This window comes from Micropterus dolomieu, linkage group LG21, assembly GCF_021292245.1.
Source record: "Micropterus dolomieu isolate WLL.071019.BEF.003 ecotype Adirondacks linkage group LG21, ASM2129224v1, whole genome shotgun sequence".
Classification (NCBI taxonomy): Eukaryota; Metazoa; Chordata; class Actinopteri; order Centrarchiformes; family Centrarchidae; genus Micropterus; species Micropterus dolomieu.
In genome coordinates this window covers 19,532,348-19,552,389 of record NC_060170.1, presented here as the reverse complement: position 1 = coordinate 19,552,389, position 20,042 = coordinate 19,532,348, and the positions used below count along the sequence as shown (strand labels likewise).

The 20,042-nt window shown below is 39.8% G+C and overlaps 1 protein-coding gene across 1 annotated transcript; it reads left to right on the top strand.

Annotated features, from left to right (window-relative positions):
- The first annotated feature begins 1,775 nt into the window (after positions 1–1,775).
- Positions 1,776–19,302, top strand: smarcad1a (SWI/SNF-related, matrix-associated actin-dependent regulator of chromatin, subfamily a, containing DEAD/H box 1 a). The gene is made up of 23 exons (XM_046035301.1): positions 1,776–2,229; positions 3,087–3,213; positions 3,298–3,427; positions 3,688–3,757; positions 4,908–5,002; positions 5,488–5,589; positions 6,851–6,929; positions 7,021–7,688; positions 8,344–8,540; positions 9,449–9,539; positions 10,685–10,784; positions 11,323–11,382; positions 12,447–12,522; positions 12,729–12,864; positions 13,030–13,161; positions 13,485–13,580; positions 13,971–14,088; positions 14,196–14,311; positions 14,733–14,921; positions 15,032–15,150; positions 16,684–16,866; positions 17,111–17,220; positions 18,081–19,302. Exons 1-23 carry the CDS (start codon positions 2,115–2,117, stop codon positions 18,140–18,142), a joined length of 3,171 nt encoding a protein of 1,056 aa, XP_045891257.1. The 5' UTR covers positions 1,776–2,114; the 3' UTR covers positions 18,143–19,302.
- The last annotated feature ends 740 nt before the right edge of the window (positions 19,303–20,042 follow it).

Here is a 20,042-nt window from a genome sequence, read left to right as displayed (position 1 = left end):
TCGGCCACTGTATTGAATCTTTGAGGTTTCTAGATCTTTGTGCAGTGTGAACACTAGATATGGTTTCTGAAGGCAAGGAAAGGCAAGGCAAAGCAAGTTTATTTGTATAGCACATTTCAACAACAAGGTAATTCAAAGTGCTTTACATAAAACATAAAAGCAACAGGGAAATATAAAAAAGTTTAAAAGCAACATAGGTAAATTGAAAAAATACACATTAAAATATAGTAAAAGTTACAGTGCAGTGTACAATCAGGGTTAAAAGAGTTAAATGGAAAATAAAAACAGGCTGAGGGGTTGAGCAAATAATTGAGTTACAATCATTTTGAAAAGAGAATAAACAGAGAAAGTAAACTTAATCTACTCTCTCTAGCTAGTCTGTGCTCGGGTCCATAGCAATCTTTGGGTCCACTGAAACTCCAAAAACCCTCAGACACTACAGAGAAACCAGGACATGTCTGTCCGCAGGCCACTTTGATCCAGTTATACTCTGGACCCACCTGCGCGTTTACAGGTGGACAGAGAGCCTACAAATCACTCGGGCGCGAGATTTAAGACCACTTCCTTCACTCTGTTCAATCTCACTCTCATTATCTTTTCACTCAATTAACTACTCATTTCTCACCGTGTAAATATTGTATTAAAAGTAATGGTAAAAAGCTAAAAACAAAGAAAAAGAAAACAGGACAGTAAAAGTTACAGTGCAGTGTAAATTATCAATCTACTAGTTAAAGTTAAATCTTAAATATTCAATTAAAATCAATGGTAAAAAGAAAAGTCTTCAGTCTTAATTTAAAAGAACTGACATGTCTATGAAGATTCTCAGTCATCCAGGTCATAGGTATCCAACGAAGGTTAAAATCAAGGGCATTGATGAGGGACGAAACGTCTTCCAGTATCTTCAACCAAGTCCAGTTGCCCTTGATTTTAACCTTCGTTGGAAAAGAACTGACAGTTTCAGCAGTTATCTGGGAGTTTGTTCCAAATATACGGAGCATAATAACTGAACGCTGCTTCTCCTTGTTTAGATTTGACTCTGGGGACAGAAAACAAACCTGCCCCAGATGACCTGAGAGATCTGGATGGTTCATAATGAAGCAGAAGATCAGAAATGTATTTTGGCCCTAAACCAGTTAGTGCTTTATAAACTAACAGCAGGATTATGAAATCAATTCTTTGACATACAACAAGCCAATGTAAAGACCTCAGAACTGGAGTGATGTGATCCACCTTTTTGGTCTTAGTCTTTCTGAAGACATTTCAGGCAAATACACTGAATGTAAATTAAACAATACATTATCATCACTACATAATTTTACCATAGACTACGGCGTTTGCGCCTTAGACTGTAAATAAAAAGGTTTTCCCTCTATGGAAGACAGTGGACGTAGCTAAACTTTCATGTAATTTAGACACCACTACTACAGCATCAGACCCTACACGCCGAGAAGGGCAACTTGCTTTAAAAAAACATTGTAAGCATACTGCGAATAATCCACACCTACAGGTAATGTGGTTACGTCGGGGGGAGACCCGGTGCTAAAAAGCTATCTTTGGCTTTCTTTGCATCACTACATCAGAGCTTTTATACGCAATGTTGGAAAAACTATCAAGATAGTTCACCTCTTATTCTTTACTCTGTAGGCTAAGCATCACAGCAACCCTTTAAACCAGATTTGAGCAAAAACGGAAGTACACTACAGTGCACTATCTTGACTCACCCGTGAGTTTCCGCCCACCTCTTTCTCTGACCAATAAGCAGAGCCGGCACAGCATCCTCCAGGGCCGGGGGAGTTCGCGGGAAACCGGTTGTAGTCGTGATACTTAAAGCCTAATTGGACTCCGGTTAAAACAACTATCTTTGATACTAAATCGCTATTTCATTGATCGACCAAATTTAGACTATTGCGGTTAAAAACGGAGAAGTGACACAGCTTAAAATCGCCGTCTTTTTAGGACTGTTGCCCTGGCTGCTATGCTAACATCCGACGCTAGTTAGCTAGGTGGTCACATCGACTAACAGGAACCTTGTGCTTCATGCAGACAAGAGAAAATACTGTTGGCTAGAAAGAGACAAAGGGCTGCCGCTGTCAACCACGACCCCGACGGTTAAAATGAGTCTGTTCAATCTAGACCGTTTTCGTTTTGACAAGAAGGCAGCGACAACAACAAGCAAAGGCGAGGAAAGCGGGTCAATAAGTCCAGAATCTGAGAAGGAGAACAAGCCAGGTAGCTAGCTTGCAATGCTGGTAGCCAGATTTGTCAGGAATGCTATCATTAGCAGTAGTTAAGTAACATGGTTATTAACATGCTGTCTTGTGCTGCAGGTCCGAATGACCGCCCCCCCACAGTAATAGTGTGGTAACGTTAGACACACGGGGACACAAACTGCAATAGCTGTGATGTAAATGAATTTGCACGTCTTTGTTATTATAGTGAGATTATCTGCCTGTGTTGTTGCTCGACAGTACTGGCAAAGTCAAATAGACAATGTCACCCTACTCTGCATCATATAAAACCAGAAAAATATTATTGTCATCGTTTATAAAAAGATCTCACATGTTAGTATATCACCAGCATGTAGGTCAAAATAGAAAATGAGTGGGGTTAGGCACAATCTAGCAAATGACACATGATCCTTAAGCCTACTAGAGTTCCTTAGTCCATTATCCACCATCTTTTTAATTTCAGAGGGCTTTGGAGGAGATGGAGGCCCAATAAAATTATGTAGTTTATTGATTCTGTAATTACTTGAGAGTTAGATAGAAACTTGTGTAGACATGACCATTATTCTCAGAGGGCACCATTCTGCTGTTACAACCCCACTTGCAACATGAATAGTTGCATTAAAATAGGTGGGAAACGTAGCCTAAAGGCCAGTATATGTATAATATCTGTATATTCTGTTGAAGACATACTTTCACATGAGAGGCAAGCAGCAGAACATCGACATGTGCCATAAGACCAAAGTAGCTGCAAACTTTGCAAATGAGCGAGACAGCATACCTTCACAAACATTTTTTGAAGTGCATCTTTTGCTAATCTGAATGCGTCCGCCAACTTGTTTTTACCGTTTTGCTTTCCAGCTCCGATGAAACCTGTCAAACCCCCACCAAAGTCCCACGCCCGAGGAGTGGTTTTTGAGGAAGTCCTTACTATTGACTTGGAGGAGGATGAGACAAAGACCAAAATATCATTGACCAGGAAATCCAAGTAAGTGTAAACTTTAAAAGGACAAGTTATTCATATTCAAGCTGCCTCGTATTGTGTTACAGTCTTGTTGTCTTTCTTCTTTAGTAATGCCGTAGGGAAATCATCTAAAAACGTGGAATCAGATTATACAGATGACGAGGACAGTGAATTGGAGGAGAAAATTACCAGACTACTGGAGATGTTTCCTCAGTTGACGAGGAAGGAGCTCCTGGAGGTGAGTCAAGACAGAACAGAGGCTTTGTATCTTTTCAGCACAGACTCCAATTTGCATGATCTTTGTTGCAGTGTTACTTGCTGTCAAACATATCTTGAGTGATTTTACTGACTTTACAGTAGACCAACTTTAGGCTAACTGTCTTGTCATGATAAGATATTGAATTTGTATATCAGCCAGCGATGACTTGGATAATGTTCATAAGACACAGTCCCTTTTAATCTCCTGAATTCAAATCACCTTGTTCTATTCTCTTTTAGGTCATTGGAAGCACAAGCACATTGGATGGGGCTATAGCTGCATGCCTTATACAGTTTGGTGATAAAGAAGGTAAATTATAACTTGTTCATAAGCACATAATGACAGTCCACACTAGGGTTTACTATTTGTAGTAACTTGGCTTGTTTGTTATTTCACCGTTTTAATTATACTTCATTCTCCACCTTATTTAAGTGTTACTCACTTATTGAATCTGCTTCCTTCAGTCCTCTTCACACTCACACACCTAACGTACCTCTGCTGCAAACACATCAGTGTGCCTCGCTTCTTTCCGTCTCTCTCTCTCCCTGTATGTCTGCTCCGGTAACTGAAAAACCCCCCAGAACTTGTCTCCTGAACTTTTCCTCCCGCGATTCTGTTCACCGCAGCAGCTGCGGCGCATGTTAAGGAGGCGCATTAACTATATAGCCTTTCACAACAAAACCAACGTGGTACCTAATGAATGACATCTGCACTATAACATCACTTTACCTGGTCCGTGCTTGTAAAATATCCACCGTGTCACGACTTGTAACACAATAACTCTGTTTCTCTGAAAAATGCTACAATGTGTCGCCCAATATACCTAGGCGGCCGCCAAAGTAAAGTGTATGTGTGGAAAACTGAACAGTAGCTCTTCTTTTTACAAGCCAGGTCTTTAGCAGTGTCGACCAGCACTGAGTCTCCCTCCATGTTGTTATAGACTTTGTGAGTAGACAGCTGTGTGCACATGCACAGGGAGGGGTGGGGCTGTGCGGTGAGGAAGAGAGAGCAGCAAACTCTGGCAGGACTTTACAGAAACATATTAATTAACTCAACATCAAACTATATCGGTATAAACGGTATTGTCTAAGTTTATATTTCTTTTGAAATTATATTGGCATGTACTTTATACCGATATACTGCCCAGCCCTAATCCACACTCTGTTCCACACGAACAAGAGTTAAACACGTTCCTAAGAGGCATTCTATAAAAAAGAAGTTTTAGTTTATAGTTGGAGAAAAATCATCAGCTTTACACAAAAAAAACATAAAGGAAGATTAGCTTTTTTGTGTTTTATATGTTCAACAATGTTTGGCTCATTTTCAGTGCATTAAAGCAAATTCAAAACTTGATGCAAGAAATTGCTACTGAATCTGGTGGAGAACAGTGAGAAATAATTCAGAATAGAAAAATGGTGCAGTAAAAACATGGCTATATAAACGGCTATTTTGTCCTCAGGCCCAGACCAAGGCAGAAAGAGAAAACTGGATGGATCCGGCAGTTCTCAGGACAGTGGTGAGATTCAACCCAGCAAGAAGAGGAGGCCTTCAGTAGTAAGACTGTTAATGTACTAACATGTACACCTTTTCAAGATCCTGTCATTTGAATTGAAAGTACAATTTGGGTCATCTTTTTTTTAACATACTGCAGACTTTACACTATACTTTCCTTGCCAGTGTCAGCTCTTGGTGCCTGGGAATTGTTGGGTTGCCGTAAATAATAGTAAACTCTAGACTGCTCTATATGAAAAGATCAATGAGACAACTTCTGCTATGATTTGGTGCTATATAAAAAAAATTGAACTGAATAAAAACACACATTAGGATTATTATTATTTAATCGAGGCTGACGCACAACAAATGGAGCTGAAAGTTCTGCTTGAGGATTATCATATTGGCCATGTGTTCAACAATCTGTATCACTATCTTGGATTTCCCTGCACTGCCAAATGCAAGTCTCAGGAAGTGTTTGCTGGATTTAAGATGTAAGGGGTCTCTCTCAGCTTTGTATTTACCTTTTCTTTTATTTAAACCAAAAGGTTTCTGGTGAAGAAGATAATGAAGGCAAAGGGCCAAGCTGGGAGAAACAGGAAGCCATGGTCAGAAGACTGCAGAAAAAGTTTCCTGACCAGGACAAGGAGGTGAAGACACGGGACACTTTGTCCCTCCCTCCCTCCCTGTAACACGTATCGTGTCATATTAAGATGATTTTTAGCCCAGTCTGACTCTACCCTCTCCAACTATATGTACTCTATATAACATGGTAACTGTAGAGTGTGTGTGTGTGTGTGTGTGTGAGAGAGAGAGTGCAGTTTTACTTTGCGCAGTAGCAGTGGCTTTGCAACTTAAAAACCTCACTAACTTTATGACAACCCAGACACTACTTAAGCTGTGCTTACATTTTAATATGGTAAACAAATTATATGAATTCTCTATAAAGTGTCCGAAAAGCAGTTCCCATATTCAACAGAATTTTCAGTGTCTCATCTATAGACATGGCCAACATAGTCTTCACTGTGGGTAATTATGAATAAATACGTGGGGAGTGCTGCGGCGATGTGATTTGCTGCATCCCAAAACATCCAAACTTCACTGTCAACTATCAAATCTAGGCACTGAGATATGGCTGGACAATAAAACAATAAGAATAATTATCACAATATAATTTTTTTTCAATAACAATATAACAAATGTTCAATAAATATTCTGTAAATGTTTGATTTTATTCACTTAAATCATAAACGAATTAGTACTTGATTATTGATGTTTATTTTGGTGAAGAAAAAGGACTGAAAAAAGCTTTTACTAAATTTTACTCATGCATATTTGTTGAGAAAGATTTTATCATAATTGTTTTGAATGTTCTACCTCAGATTTGTGAAGTGATCCACTGTTTGGCATCAAGTGTTTGTTCTGACCAAAAAGAAGCATTTAAACCACAATTAACCATCAGGTTTCTTCAAGTTTCACTCAGGAGCAAAAGTCAGCTGTTAAACTCGTAAGAAATAACAATTTGATTCTTATCGTGATAATTATTGATATTGAAAGATATGAAACATTTTATTGTGATAAAATTTTTGGCCAAATTGTTCAGCCCTACACTGAAAATAAAACAACAAACCATGAATTTCAATTTATTTGACTGCATTTACAGAATATCTGCCTTATGCTTATGATGGCCTAAGTCATGTGTCCAATGATGCCAAAGCAAAACAGACTACTTGGTTGTCATCTGTATTATAGCTACTTGAAATAATGCCTGACCCTAGAAAATGACTTCACAGCCATATTGGACCACAATGAGAAAAGAAGAAATGGTAGGCAGATTTTACGAGGCTGTTTGTAGAAACAGTGGTTCCTGTGTTTTACCTCTGACCCTTGCTCATGTCCGTGTTGTTGTAGGAGCTGCGGATGGTGCTGCAGGAACACGACTGGAATGTGGAGGATGCTTTGCAGGTTCTACAAATGTTCTCAGACCCAGGTGCGAACACCACAGCTGCCTTCTTTTCCTTCTGTTCTTAATTTATTCTGATGCTGATTCAGGCTCAATTTGTTTTGTTTTCTGTTGTCAGATAACTCCAGCTTCAGCTCACATGAGACAGAAGAAAGGAAGTCCGGTAAATCAAAGAGCAAACACAAGTCAAGCAGGGACCACAGAAAGCTGAAGCGCCACAAACATCACAAAGGAAGTAAAAAAGACTACATAAGTATTAGTGAGACAGAGGGGGGCAGTGATACAGATGTTACAAAGGACAGTGAAGACGATGCCGACTCGGAAGACAGTGAGGGTTCCCAAAGCAGGACTAGCACTTCTACTCTGTCTTCATGCAAAAGTTCCGATTCAGTAGCCTCATCCTCCTCTGTCAAGGAAACAAGCAGCTCTTCTGCCCCGAAGCCGTCGTCCTCTTCCTCTACTGCTCATATGCTGTCCAGGTTTGCCAGTGGGACCAGCATAGCTAAGAAGCAGGCAGCAGAGAGAAAGAGGAAGGCGCGTGCCTCAGATGAACGCGTCAGTTCTGAGGGAGAAAATGACGACGAAGAGGAGGATGAAGTTAGCAGCGAGTTTGAGGAGTCTGACGACGATCTGGACTGTAAAGGTGGTATGACGGATCTGAAGAAAGAGATGCTCAAGTTCTTCCAGGACGCATCTATAGATGAGCTGTCATTGATCGCTGGGTGTTCGGTTAAAAAGGCCCAGAAGATTGTGGAACTGAGACCCTTTGATAGCTGGCAAAGCCTGGTGAGAGAGTGTGTGTGTGTGTGTGTGTGTGTGTGTGTACACAAATGACAGAAGAAAAAGCAAAAAGACATTATGCAGGTGATTCTTTTGTGTGAAAATGGTTTGCTGAAGTTATCAATGGGGAAAAGTTATAAAAACAAAGAGCTACAGTCAGTCATAGTCTGAAATTGAACACGTTTGCAAATACAACACTTCATAATCTATAAATAGTAGTACTCTTCACCTCCTGACAGATTTCAACAGTTTTCCCCTTCATTTTTCAAACATCTGTCTGTCAACAGAGAGTAAATATTAACAGTTATGGCGCATAATCACCTACGGATGGATGTCATGTTGCAATAAAAGGACAGCAAAATATTTATCATCTTTGCTTAAACCAAAAGCAAAGATTAGGTTTTTAGTTGTTCCTCAAGAATGACTTAAAAGCATTAGAGTCACACTTCAGATGTGTTTGCGCTGATCATAGATATATGAAACTTGCCAAGGCAGTCTGCTTTTCAATGCAGTTGCACCAGTGAAGTAACTCAGTGATTCTGGAACATTTTGTCCCTATCTAATAATTTACTTATTAACAGATTGCAGTAGTAGTCAAAGGGTATTGTCTAGATACAGAACGTATTGTGTGAATTGTAACGGTATGTCCGATCGTCTTCAGGTTGATGTCTTCCATAAGGACAACGGACTGTCAGAGAGCCTACTGCTGGGCTGCAGAGTCGTCCTCAAAGAGCGGAAGGTTGTCAAGGGGCTCATGTCCAAGTGTGAGACCATTTCCTTAAAAATGGTCAGACAGGTCACTGAGGTGATGGAGAAGGGCACAGGGGCCATGAAACAGCCTAGCATACTCAACAGCCAGTGAGTGAAATACACACATACACATGCTGTAATTCATGAATAGTCCATAAAATGGATAAACTAGTAAATGGTTAAAAAAAAAAAAAATAGGTGCTTAGCCAGTCTTTTTTTAAATAATGTCAGAGGTGTTGTTATGTTAAATTTTTCCGTAATTGCCCATTTCAAAGGTACAACTTATTCAGCAGCATGTTTGGGTGATGTAGTGTTGACAGGTGTCAGCTTGCTACCATACTCAAACATACATGAATGGTCAAATGTACGCAGATGTGTTGAAATAAGTATAAAATGAGGGCACGAGTTCTGCCTTACTCGTACGAAACGTTTGCTTTCCTGTGTGACTCCCCTCCTTTACTGTTACTTTTGTAACCAGATCCCATTCAGATGACATAATGGTGACATGATTAAAACCTTCAGTGTAGACCTATATTTGATAGCATATCAGAAAGTCTATTGTTTGGGGAAATATTTTTTTTGTTTATTTGGGGAACAATTGAACACTCTGATGAGATAATTGCATTTCTTTCAGTATGTTATATAATCAATGAGCCTGATGGAAGGGGTGGAGGGTAACATCTACTAATTTACACTTGAGCTTTAAAGTAATTGTAGTATGGTTGTAAATAAATAGTTGTACATAAACTTGTGTAAATATTTTATGCACAAATCTGCACTAAGGGAGGCCAACACAATAAATTTCATCCATCACTATATCTGCAACTACGTCTGTGTACCCTTTTTTTGTTTTTCAGAGGGTCAACCCTGTGACGGTTTCACTGATGCAGTGAACAGTTTTTCATTTTTATTTCTATAGATGATACATTAGGACTTACTGGTGAATTACAGTATGTGTTTTTATAAAACTTAGAGATAAAATTCTTGTTCCCACTCTGTTGTTCGTTGTCTTTCAGGTTGCAGCTGAAACCCTATCAGCTGATTGGCCTAAAGTGGCTGCTGCTTCTGCATGAGCACAATCTGAGTGGCATCCTTGCTGATGAAATGGTAAGCCAACCAGTCTAGGATCTGTCAGAAGTGCCAGCGTGCACTACCAATATTTGTGAGATGTTGATCACAAGCCCAAAGTCAAAACAAATGAAAACCCCTAAACGTAAACATTTTAATAAGCCAAGCAGAACTGCAGGTGCTCACAGTGTATTTAAGTCACCACTGGATGAGTGGTACTGTGTCTGTATCAAAGCGTGTTTTGTGTGTGATATGTGGGCATGGGGCATGTGAATAACTGGGTACCCACGGGGTCTTAAAAGTATTTTAAAAAGTCTTAAATTTGTTTTTTTAAGTTTGGTGTGGCAGTACAGGCAACGTTCTTGTTTTACGTCAGTGTTTAGCTTTGGACTGTGGAGTGTTCGCAGTGCACGAGCTCTGGCATCCAGCTCTTGCGCATATCAGTCAGCTGTCAGGAAAGAAAACAAAACTTCTCTGACGTGCTACTAACAAGCTAACGCTAGCTCGTCGCCTGAGAATGCGCAAGTGTCTGAAATTCAGAAAGCCAGAGACACGGACAAGTTGGCGGTTGAGGCTGAGGGCAGTGCTGCTGAGGTTAGCGCAACAAGCGGGTCGGAGTGCGAGCCAGTCACACTTTGGCGAGCGCTAATGGAACAGCGGAGCTGGAAGACCCGCTGCAGGTTACTGGTTAGTTAATGTTACAACGGCAACGGAGAGAAAGGTGTGTCGTGTGCCGGCGTTGCGCCACTGTTGTAGAGTAAATTTATGTGAATGGAAACATCAAACTAGTGAGCAAAAGGTGGTGATGGACCAGTCGATAAGACACATGTCTTTAGTGTGAGAGACCCGGGTTCAACTCCCCCTGTGACAAATCCACCAATGTGTCCCTGAACAAGACACTTAACCCCTAGTTGCTCCAGAGGCGTACGACCTCTGACATAAATAGCAATTGTAAGTCACTTGGAATAAAAGCGTCAGCTAAATGAATAAATGTAATGTAGATGTGTATAGTTTAGTAAAGCTGCAGGGCTGTTAGAGTCTGTCAGGATGTTTACTGTTTATACTGGCAGTACGTGATCTGAAACGCAGATGTTCAAATCTCTTTTCTTGTATGTCCAGCTGGTTCTTCCTTTGTCTTTTATCTTTATGTTTGGTATCTGACTGACTGTATCTCGTTCTCTCAGGGTTTGGGGAAAACTATCCAGGCCATAGCGTTTCTGTCCCAGCTGTACCAGAATGGAATAGATGGTCCTCACCTCATCACCGTGCCGGCCTCTACACTGGGTAATGCTCTCCTCAAGTCACACATTTTGCTACCTTGCTTCGTAATATATCATCTAACAGCATACACTTGGATAATGATGTTTAGCATAATGGTGTGTAGTGTCTGTTGTCTAAGTCATTGTTTACACATAGCATTTTTTGTGTGGAGAAAAGGCAATTATGGATGTTGGGTCAAGGTTCAGCTTTATTGTCATGATACAGTATGGGATTGCACAGTGAAATGCAGTTGTAGCCGCCTCCACTCTAAACACAAAACATGTAAAACGGATATAAACAGATATTCAAATATTAAAATTAGAGTAGAATAAAACTGTAAAATACAATTCAAATATATACAAGTAGCACCAACAGCAACGCTCCTGTCTCCTCATCTGTTGGTCTGGTGTATCTAAACGAATTGCTTTAATTTGCCACAGATGCTACCTTAAGTGAGAGTCCGTTCAAATTGTATTATTGTAATTACTGTAAATAGTATTTACTTATTATTTATAAGCTCATTTTTTATGTTTATTTGTGATTAATCCTGATTTTGTTGTAGATAACTGGGTCAGAGAGCTGAAGCTGTGGTGTCCAAGCCTCAAAGTCCTAGTCTATTATGGTGAGTCTCCTTATTCATCTTTTCACGTTGGGATCGGGGATGTTCCCTGTGATTAAGCATGCACAGAGACAGCTAAAGAGGACTCGTGTAGTGTAGCGCAACGTCTTAGCCAATGTTCAGGCCAACAGTAGCAATGTAGCAAAACTCAGCAAGAAGTTGCGTTGGTATGCTGTAAAGGTGTGAGTCAGCTCTTATTGATTATGAAGGTTTCAGGAAGCTCAGGATGTCTTACGCGGAAATATTTATTTAAACTCGCCCAAGACTGGCAAAAGCAGTACAAATTGAGAAAACAGTGTTGTACCAAACCAAATGTGAACAATACATCCTGGTGGGGAACATTTATCCTTCTTAGATCTACAGAGATTCATTATGTCCAAATAAGGTTACTGTTCACACATCTATACATGTGTGGTTACTCTATTGGATATTGGTTCCAAACAAGACACTGTGCTTACCTAAGTTAATGTCACGCCGTGTGTCATTCAAGTCACATGCAACACTTTCTAAAGAGAGCCAGTCTGTCTGCATGAAACAGAATAAAGACAGGCTTGACCTCGGGTTACCCAGGAGATGTACCACAGAGTTCATCTTATCAAGGCAGCTGCGTTTGTCAGTCAACAAAACAGGCAGAGAGGGGAGACAGAAGTTGACTTATTGTTTTGGAGAGGCACAGGCTGTCATCTTGCTTTAGCTCAGCAAATGCTCCTAACATGACCTAGGGTAACCCTGTGTGATACTTCCCTTATAGTAGGAATTTTCCTTCACAGGTAGAAGATGAAACCTAAACCATAAAGTCCAGTTCAGGAAGATTTATGAAACCCTGAGCCAACACAATGCAGTTTGTGTTCATTTGAGGCAAGGCATCCATCTCTCGAAAGTTGTGCCTTATGTGTGCACTTGCGCTTATTTCACTGTTCATTTCTGGAACCTTCTGTGACACCATGAATAAGAGGTCATGTGTTTTTTTGATGCGGTGCTGTTGTCGGTCTGTTCGCGGGCCTTATTCAGGGTCTTTTCACATTTTCGAGACAAAAGCAGAGTGTGTACCCATATGTTCTTTACAGGATCTGTGGAGGACCGCCACTACCTCAGACACGACATCCTCAATGAAGATGTTGAGTTCAATGTCATTGTGACCACGTGAGCAAACACACACACACGCACACAAAACCCTCCGTCATATTTTACAGATTATTACAGCAAACGTGCTACTGGGAGAGTAAATCAGTGCTGGTGACGGTAGGGCCATGAAGAGCTTCAAGCAACTCGTCACTCGCACTTAACACACAAAGTGAATGCGTGCTTTTGTTTGATCCTGCTTTGCTTGCGTTTCATTTGTTTTACAGGTATAACTTGGCCATAGGAAACGATAGCGACCGTAGCCTTTTCCGTAAGCTGCGTCTGAAGTATGCTGTGTTTGATGAAGGGCACATGCTGAAGAACATGAACTCTCTCCGCTACCGCCACCTTATGGCTATTAACGTTAGTTCACTGACATTTTGTAATGCCCCCCTCCCACACACACACACTATGGTATCTTCTTAACTGTAATTAGAATCTTTTGTCTTTCTACACTTAACATCCAGAAGTATAACACATTACAGTTCAGTTTAGGATGTCTCTCTCTCCCTCTCTCTTTCCCTGTAGGCGGAGCATCGCTTGCTGCTGACAGGAACCCCATTACAGAACAACCTCTTAGAGCTGATGTCTCTCCTGAACTTCATTATGCCCTCCATGTTCTCCAGCTCCACTACACAGCTCTCCAAAATGTTTTCTATGGTAAGCGTGTGAATGTGTGTTACATCATCAGCTCAGTTTGTTTGGACAGATGGTAGCTGTGCCATTTGAAGATGGATGTTACTAAATAACTGTGTGCAGTACTCATACTTAAATAGCAGGCTGTGAAAAGACACCATCACTTTGGCGTCTTACCAGTGTTGCATTTCCTGAGCCCTCCTCTGTCCTTTAGTCCCTTGAAATTAGTTGTTTCAGTGTGGGGGGGGGAAAAACAACAACCCAACCTACCCAGAAAAGTATTTTTTTGTTGTTATTTTTTTTGGCCCACCTGACCAGTGTGTTTAATGTTGTATGTTATGTGTCAGAAATCCCACGAGGAGCAGAGCCGCTTTGAAAGGGATCGTATATCTCAGGCCAAACTCATCATGAAACCTTTTATCCTCAGGCGAGTCAAGAGCGAGGTGAGCTCATCTTGCAAATTTCCAAATTTGTTTTGTGTAAATATTTTGCACGTTTAAAGTGTGTTCTATAGGGACATCAGACATACTGTAAGTAACGACCTCAGTCTCCCAGTTTGTCATTTTGAACACTTTCAGGTTTTGCTCTCAACAACCTGTGGGAAAAAATACAGGCAAAATATTAATTTATGGGGTTTTAATTGGATCACCTGCATCCAGCTTTGTTGATCTAAGTAAGAATCAGGGAGTAGCAATTTAAACACACAAACAACTACTATTAATGATTTTGAAGGTCATTCCCTTTTGCTAAATAATGGTCATAATGACAGTAATCGTACTTCAAATCCTGTGTAAATATTTAGTATAACTAGTGACTAACTTTCCCTTTTCCAGGTCCTCAAGCAGCTGCCAGCCAAGGAGGAGAAGGTAGAGTTCTGCTCAATGAGTGAGAAACAGGAGGTCCTCTACCAGACGCTCATGAAAAAACTGAAGACTTCCATCAATGGCGAGAGTAAGCCTGATTTACTGCTTCCTATTGTACAACACAGTATTATTTTGTACAAATAACCAAACTTAATGCCTAGTTAATGATTTCCCTCACGCTTTATCTCTCTGCAGAGCGTGAGTTGTGTAATGTGATGATGCAGTTGAGGAAGATGGCCAACCACCCTCTGCTTCATAGACAGTACTACACCACAGAAAAGCTCAAAGCAATGAGCAAGCTCATGCTGAAGGTCAGTCCTGCTCCCTGACAAGCCCTTGTTTGTCTTGTCTGCGTGTTCTTTTTTGCATCCAAAGTGTCAGAGTCTTCTGATTTGTGCCGCAGCGCTTAGCTGGCTGATGACAGCAAGCATTCAAGTGATGTAATTTGAAGATATATCCTGTGCTTTCATTCATTCAAGTTACTGCTATTTCTTTTGGGAAATAAATAATACATCTTCCTTCTTTGCTGCCAACTTCATTTTAATTCCATTACCTATTAACTAAACAGGTTAAATACCATAGAAGAACACAGAACATATTGACTCTTAAAGTGACAATTTTACTCCGCCACTGAACATGATAGATATTTTTGTGTTGACAATATACTGTATAATTCGAATTATTCACTCTTTCATTTGTTTGATATTCCACTATTTCTCTTTCCCTCCGCAGGAGCCAACTCACTTTGATGCCGACCCTGCTCTTATCCAGGAGGACATGGAAGTGATGTCAGACTTTGAGCTGCATCGTCTGTGCCAGCAGTACTCCACCATCAGCTCCTACCAGCTCGAAAACAATCTGCTGCTCGACTCTGGAAAATTCCGCCACCTCACAGAGCTGCTGGCCTCACTTAAAAACAAAGTAAATACAAATGTGCAGAACCATATTTGTGGTAGGCTACATGCTGGAGGAGTGCAGACTACACAGATTAAAAAAAGATCATGTATCACAACTTTCCTTTCATCTTACAGGGAGACCGAGTAGTATTATTCAGTCAGTTCACCATGATGCTGGATATTGTGGAAGTGCTGCTGAAACATCTTAAGCATCGTTATGTCAGACTGGATGGATCCACACCCATAGCCGACAGGTCAGAGTTGTACAGTACATTTAAGTCAGATCAGTAGTAGCCAACAAGGAAGAATCATTGACTCATTTAATCTTATTAATTCAAAGTCTATGTAGTCGTCCCTACTGCAACCGCATAATTTTACCTATTAAACGGCATCATTTTTGATGGGATTATTGCAGAATGCGTACATTGTGATTTTAATGCTTGTGATATATTGGTTAACCCTCAGCTGATTCATTGATTCTAGCATGTCAGTTATTCTAGCTTGTTTCTGATGATGGTGTCAGATTGAGGGGAACATTGAAGTGTTCGATATTCCGCATACCATAAATTAGGGCTGGGTAATAAAACAATAATGATAATTATCGCAATATAATTTTCCTCAATAACAATATAATAAATGTTCAATATATTGTCAATAAATAATTGGTTTAATTCATTTGAATGACTTAGCATCTTTCTATTAAAATGTTTAAATGTTAAAATGTTTATTTTGTTGAGGAAAAGGGACTGAAAAAATATTTACTAATCATATTTGTTGAAAAAAGATTTTATCATAATAGTTTTAAATGCCTCACATTTGTTGAGTACATCAAGTGTTTGGTACATTCTGACCATAAAGAAAAGTTTAATCACATAATTAACCATCTGGTTCCTACAATTTTCACTCGGGAGCAAAAAGCAGATTTTAAATTTGAATGAAATAATGATTTGACTTATATGGTGATAATTATCAATATCAAATGTAGGGCTGAAACAATTCATCAATTAAATCGATAACATTGATTTTAATAAAATGCTTCAACACAAATTCTTTGCATCGATGCTCCGTTTAATCCATTTAACTATACAGCACAGTGTTTCGCAAGGACATTTATTACTGTCGCACATCGCGCTTACGCTGTGAACAACGTGATTATGATGGCGCTGTTTGCAAAGTGGAGGAAGAGAGAAAATAGCGAGGAACAAAGAAGAAAGTGTCCAAAGTATGGGATTATTTCAAGCTAAAGAAACACTGTAATGTTATCGTCCGTCAACCGTAAAACGAAACTTATGTCGCTTCGGGGACAGCACAACGGCACCTTATCAGAAAGAAGCCAGTGTTCTGCCAGCGGATTACAGACAAGGTAACAGTAACAGCAACTTTAGCATTTAACTGAAATCATGATTGACTGTTGAGTTGAAGGCTAGCCAAAGTAAACCGCAGACCTCAGCGTTTTTTTTATTTTTATTTTACCTTTATTTTACCAGGAAAGAAATCCATTGAGATTTTTAATCTCTTTACAAGGATGTCCTGGTTACTGGTTAATGTACACACGTGCGTTTGTTATTCTCCATTTTGGCGGAGGGGGGCGCGCCGCCACCGAGCAAATGCGATGAATCGTTGAAATAATCTATCAAAGCTTCGAATACTAAAATCATCGTTAGCTGCAGCCCTAATCGAATGGTATGAAATTTCTTTTATCGTGATAACATTTTTGGCCATGTCGCCCAGCCCTACCATAAAGTGTGTCACATGTTAATGGCTAAAATTCTTCCTTTGTCCTGCAGGATTGTGTTGATTGATGAGTTCAACACGGATCCTGACATATTTGTGTTCCTGTTGTCGACACGCGCTGGCGGCCTGGGCATCAACCTCACCTCAGCTAATGTTGTCATCCTACATGACATCGACTGCAATCCCTACAATGACAAACAGGCAGAGGACAGATGTCACCGTGTAGGCCAGACCAAGTAAGATGAAATCTGTAAACAATACTGTTTTACCCAGAGAGGTCCTGTAATTGGAATTTCCTTTTATTATGTCAGCTGTTGGACAGACAATGCAGCTTCTGACGGGGTTAAAATCTCAGAATAATACAGTAGGTGTCAATTACAATTACAGGACATCTTCCTCAGATAAAGATGTCCCCCTTCAGAACTGTACTTAATGTACTGATTTACAGTAGTTACTAATGTACCTCGCTGTGGGTGTCAGGCCTGTACAGGTGATTAAGCTGATCAGTAAGGACAGCATAGAGGACTGCATACTGCAGCTGGGCCAGAAGAAACTAAAGCTGGAACAGGACATGACCGCTGCTGAACAGGGTAAGGAGATTTGTACACATACATACGCTTTCTTGACTGCATGCACATGACCTCTGTAATAAATACATGAAATTTGTTGAATTTAAATATGCAATCTAAATAATCAAAACAACACCAAAAAAGCTGATTTATTTAGATAGTGCTAGGTAGTGTTTGTTTATGGCACAATAAATGTTTACCAGACTTTGTAAGACTTAAATAAATCAATGATAAGGAGTTCACAAGTGAGATTCCAACACTGCTCTGCCACTTCCACATCTATTTATGAGGGTCCACTGCATCTTAAAACCTTGGAGAGAAGGCAATAATGAAATTCTTTTCCCTAAACGAGTATTTGTTGGTGGAAGGTCTCTTGAATAGTTTATCTAAAAGTCAAAAATTTTAAATTCAAAATAGTTAATCCATCAGTTCAACTTGGAATTTACTGTGAGTTTGAACAGATCTGTAAAAATTATGTGTTAAATAATATGAGCAGTACACAAATCAGTTCAGGAAGCGCAAGAAAGGAGGGATCCTTCTTCCAGGCCAGACGGACAATGTCTGTATACGGTACATGTTGTCCATAGTAAAATTACAATGTGGAGAAACAATTCACAATATTAGGTAAATAAAGCACAGATTGTAAGAAGAATAAGGATCAGAGAAGATGTAAAGCAACTTCCAGGTGTCACCAAGCTCTGGTGTAAGACTGTAGGCTCTACATCTAAACCTTAAGGGCATGACCAATCGTACGTCGTGGCAACAAGGTAAGCCATATTTCCAGGCACAAAGTGTTTGAACCAGTTGAATTGCTTTTACCCTAACCTTCTGAATTATTAACAAATGGGGAAAAAAATGTAAGCATGTCATGTGTTCTTTAGGTGGTGAGGGGACCATACCTGAAGATATGGCATCTTTACTGAAAGCCTCACTGGGACTGTAATGGCAAACACATGACTGTACAAATACATTTGTGATGGCATTCCTGTGATCCTGGGCAGACTTGAGGGTGTCCATACTGGAAAACTACTGAGAACCATTTGCTGCCATGAAAAAAAAAAAAAAAAAAGGTTCTGATGTTGAGATCTCATTTACTGTGTAGCATGGTAGCTGTGCCTAAACACTATTCTTTACATGCACACAGTTTTTGCTCCTACATTGATTACGAGACCAGTATATAAAGACAAAACAAACATTTTGCCCTTTTAAAGATTATGCGCAACATGGTAAGGTCTCGAGCTGTAGAAACTTGAAAGAAAGTGGTGTTTAGAAGTTAAGCATGTATTGGAGTACACCATCGAACTTGTTTGACTGAACAAAAGTATCATAAATTTAAGTTCACATAATCCATGCAGTGTTAAATTATTCACACATGATGGTGCTGTATGCCGGTAAGGACAATTTTGCTTGCTGGCATTATTTGATGGATGAAATAATTGCATACCCGAAGAGGTGATGCACGCAGAATGGAAGATTTTTTTAACATCTGTCATACAGTGTTGCATCTTGCCTGTTGTACTTGACAGTTCTTAAAAATTAGATGTTTTAACAGAGCATTTGAACAGCAGCCGTTAGGACAAGTATACTGAAAATGTTTCAATTCATATTTCCTCTGCTACCATGCCTGATCAAACATTTCTGACAGTTGTGGTTGCATCAAAAAGTCACCCAAGTATCTGGAAAAATTGTATTCTCTGTCACTGTAAGTGTAATGTGTTGAGTTTTATCCTGTCATATTTTGAGTCCGTTGTTCAGCAAGGGCAGACTGATTGACCTTTTTTGATTGTGTGGGTGTAGTCGGTGAATTTCTTACACAAATATTCCAGTTTTTCGAGTGTCTAAAACTAGAAAAACTGAAACAAAAATAGGAACTAGAATGTCTTTAATAAATATGGTGCTTGATTTGGTTTCCTCTACCCCCCTTAAATGTCTTAAGCCAAGCGACACAGAGATAATGATGATGATGATGTGAGGAAGCAGCTACTGCATTCATGAGTGGCTAATGTGTTGTAAGTGTACACGTGTTGATGTAAAAGCTTTTACAAAGTCATTTGTATGTTTTTAAGGTTCTTGTTTCAACTGAATAATAAAAATTAGAATAAATATTTGTGTGGTCATGCCTTGGTGATTCAGCAGGAGGAGCTGCCAGTCTGAAAATAAAATCTGAAATTTTTTTTTCTGCCAAACTACTGGCAGACGATAAAAGACTTGAACCTTTCTGGAGCAAGGGTTGGCGTTAATACTTATTACGAAATATTTAATAATATTACAATATATACTGTAAGACTGGCCATTTTGAGTCTACTATGATCGTTATTAAAAGTCATTTAAAAGTCGAATTTCACCAACATGCAAATTAAAAAAAGGATATAAATAATGACAATGCAAATATACTGCACTTTTTACATTAAAGAGGTCATATTTCCCTTTTCTTTTTTGTGTTGGTAATAGGTTTGCAAAGTGAAAACGTCCAGCCCAGAAGGGGTTACTCTCTCCCACAGAAAGCACTGCTCCTGAACTGCCTTAAAACAGCTCGATTGTAGTCCAGCCTTTACTTCCATAAATTACGCAGCTACCAGAATTACAGTGTTTCTGCCCTTGCTCTGCATCACTAAACCATGCTTGTGCTGCGCGATCATGCGCAATAGACATGTATTTTATAGGACCAAAACTGGCTTCACTGCTCTCCATTAAAATCTGCAGGGTGGCTTCGTCCAGTAATATACGGTCTATGGTGCAACTCCAATTGAAGCAAGATGCTTCACTCAGTAGCCAAAACGGAGCAGTGAACACACAGGGTGAAAAGAGGTGCTGCAGCAATGTGCAGTATGACAAAAATATGT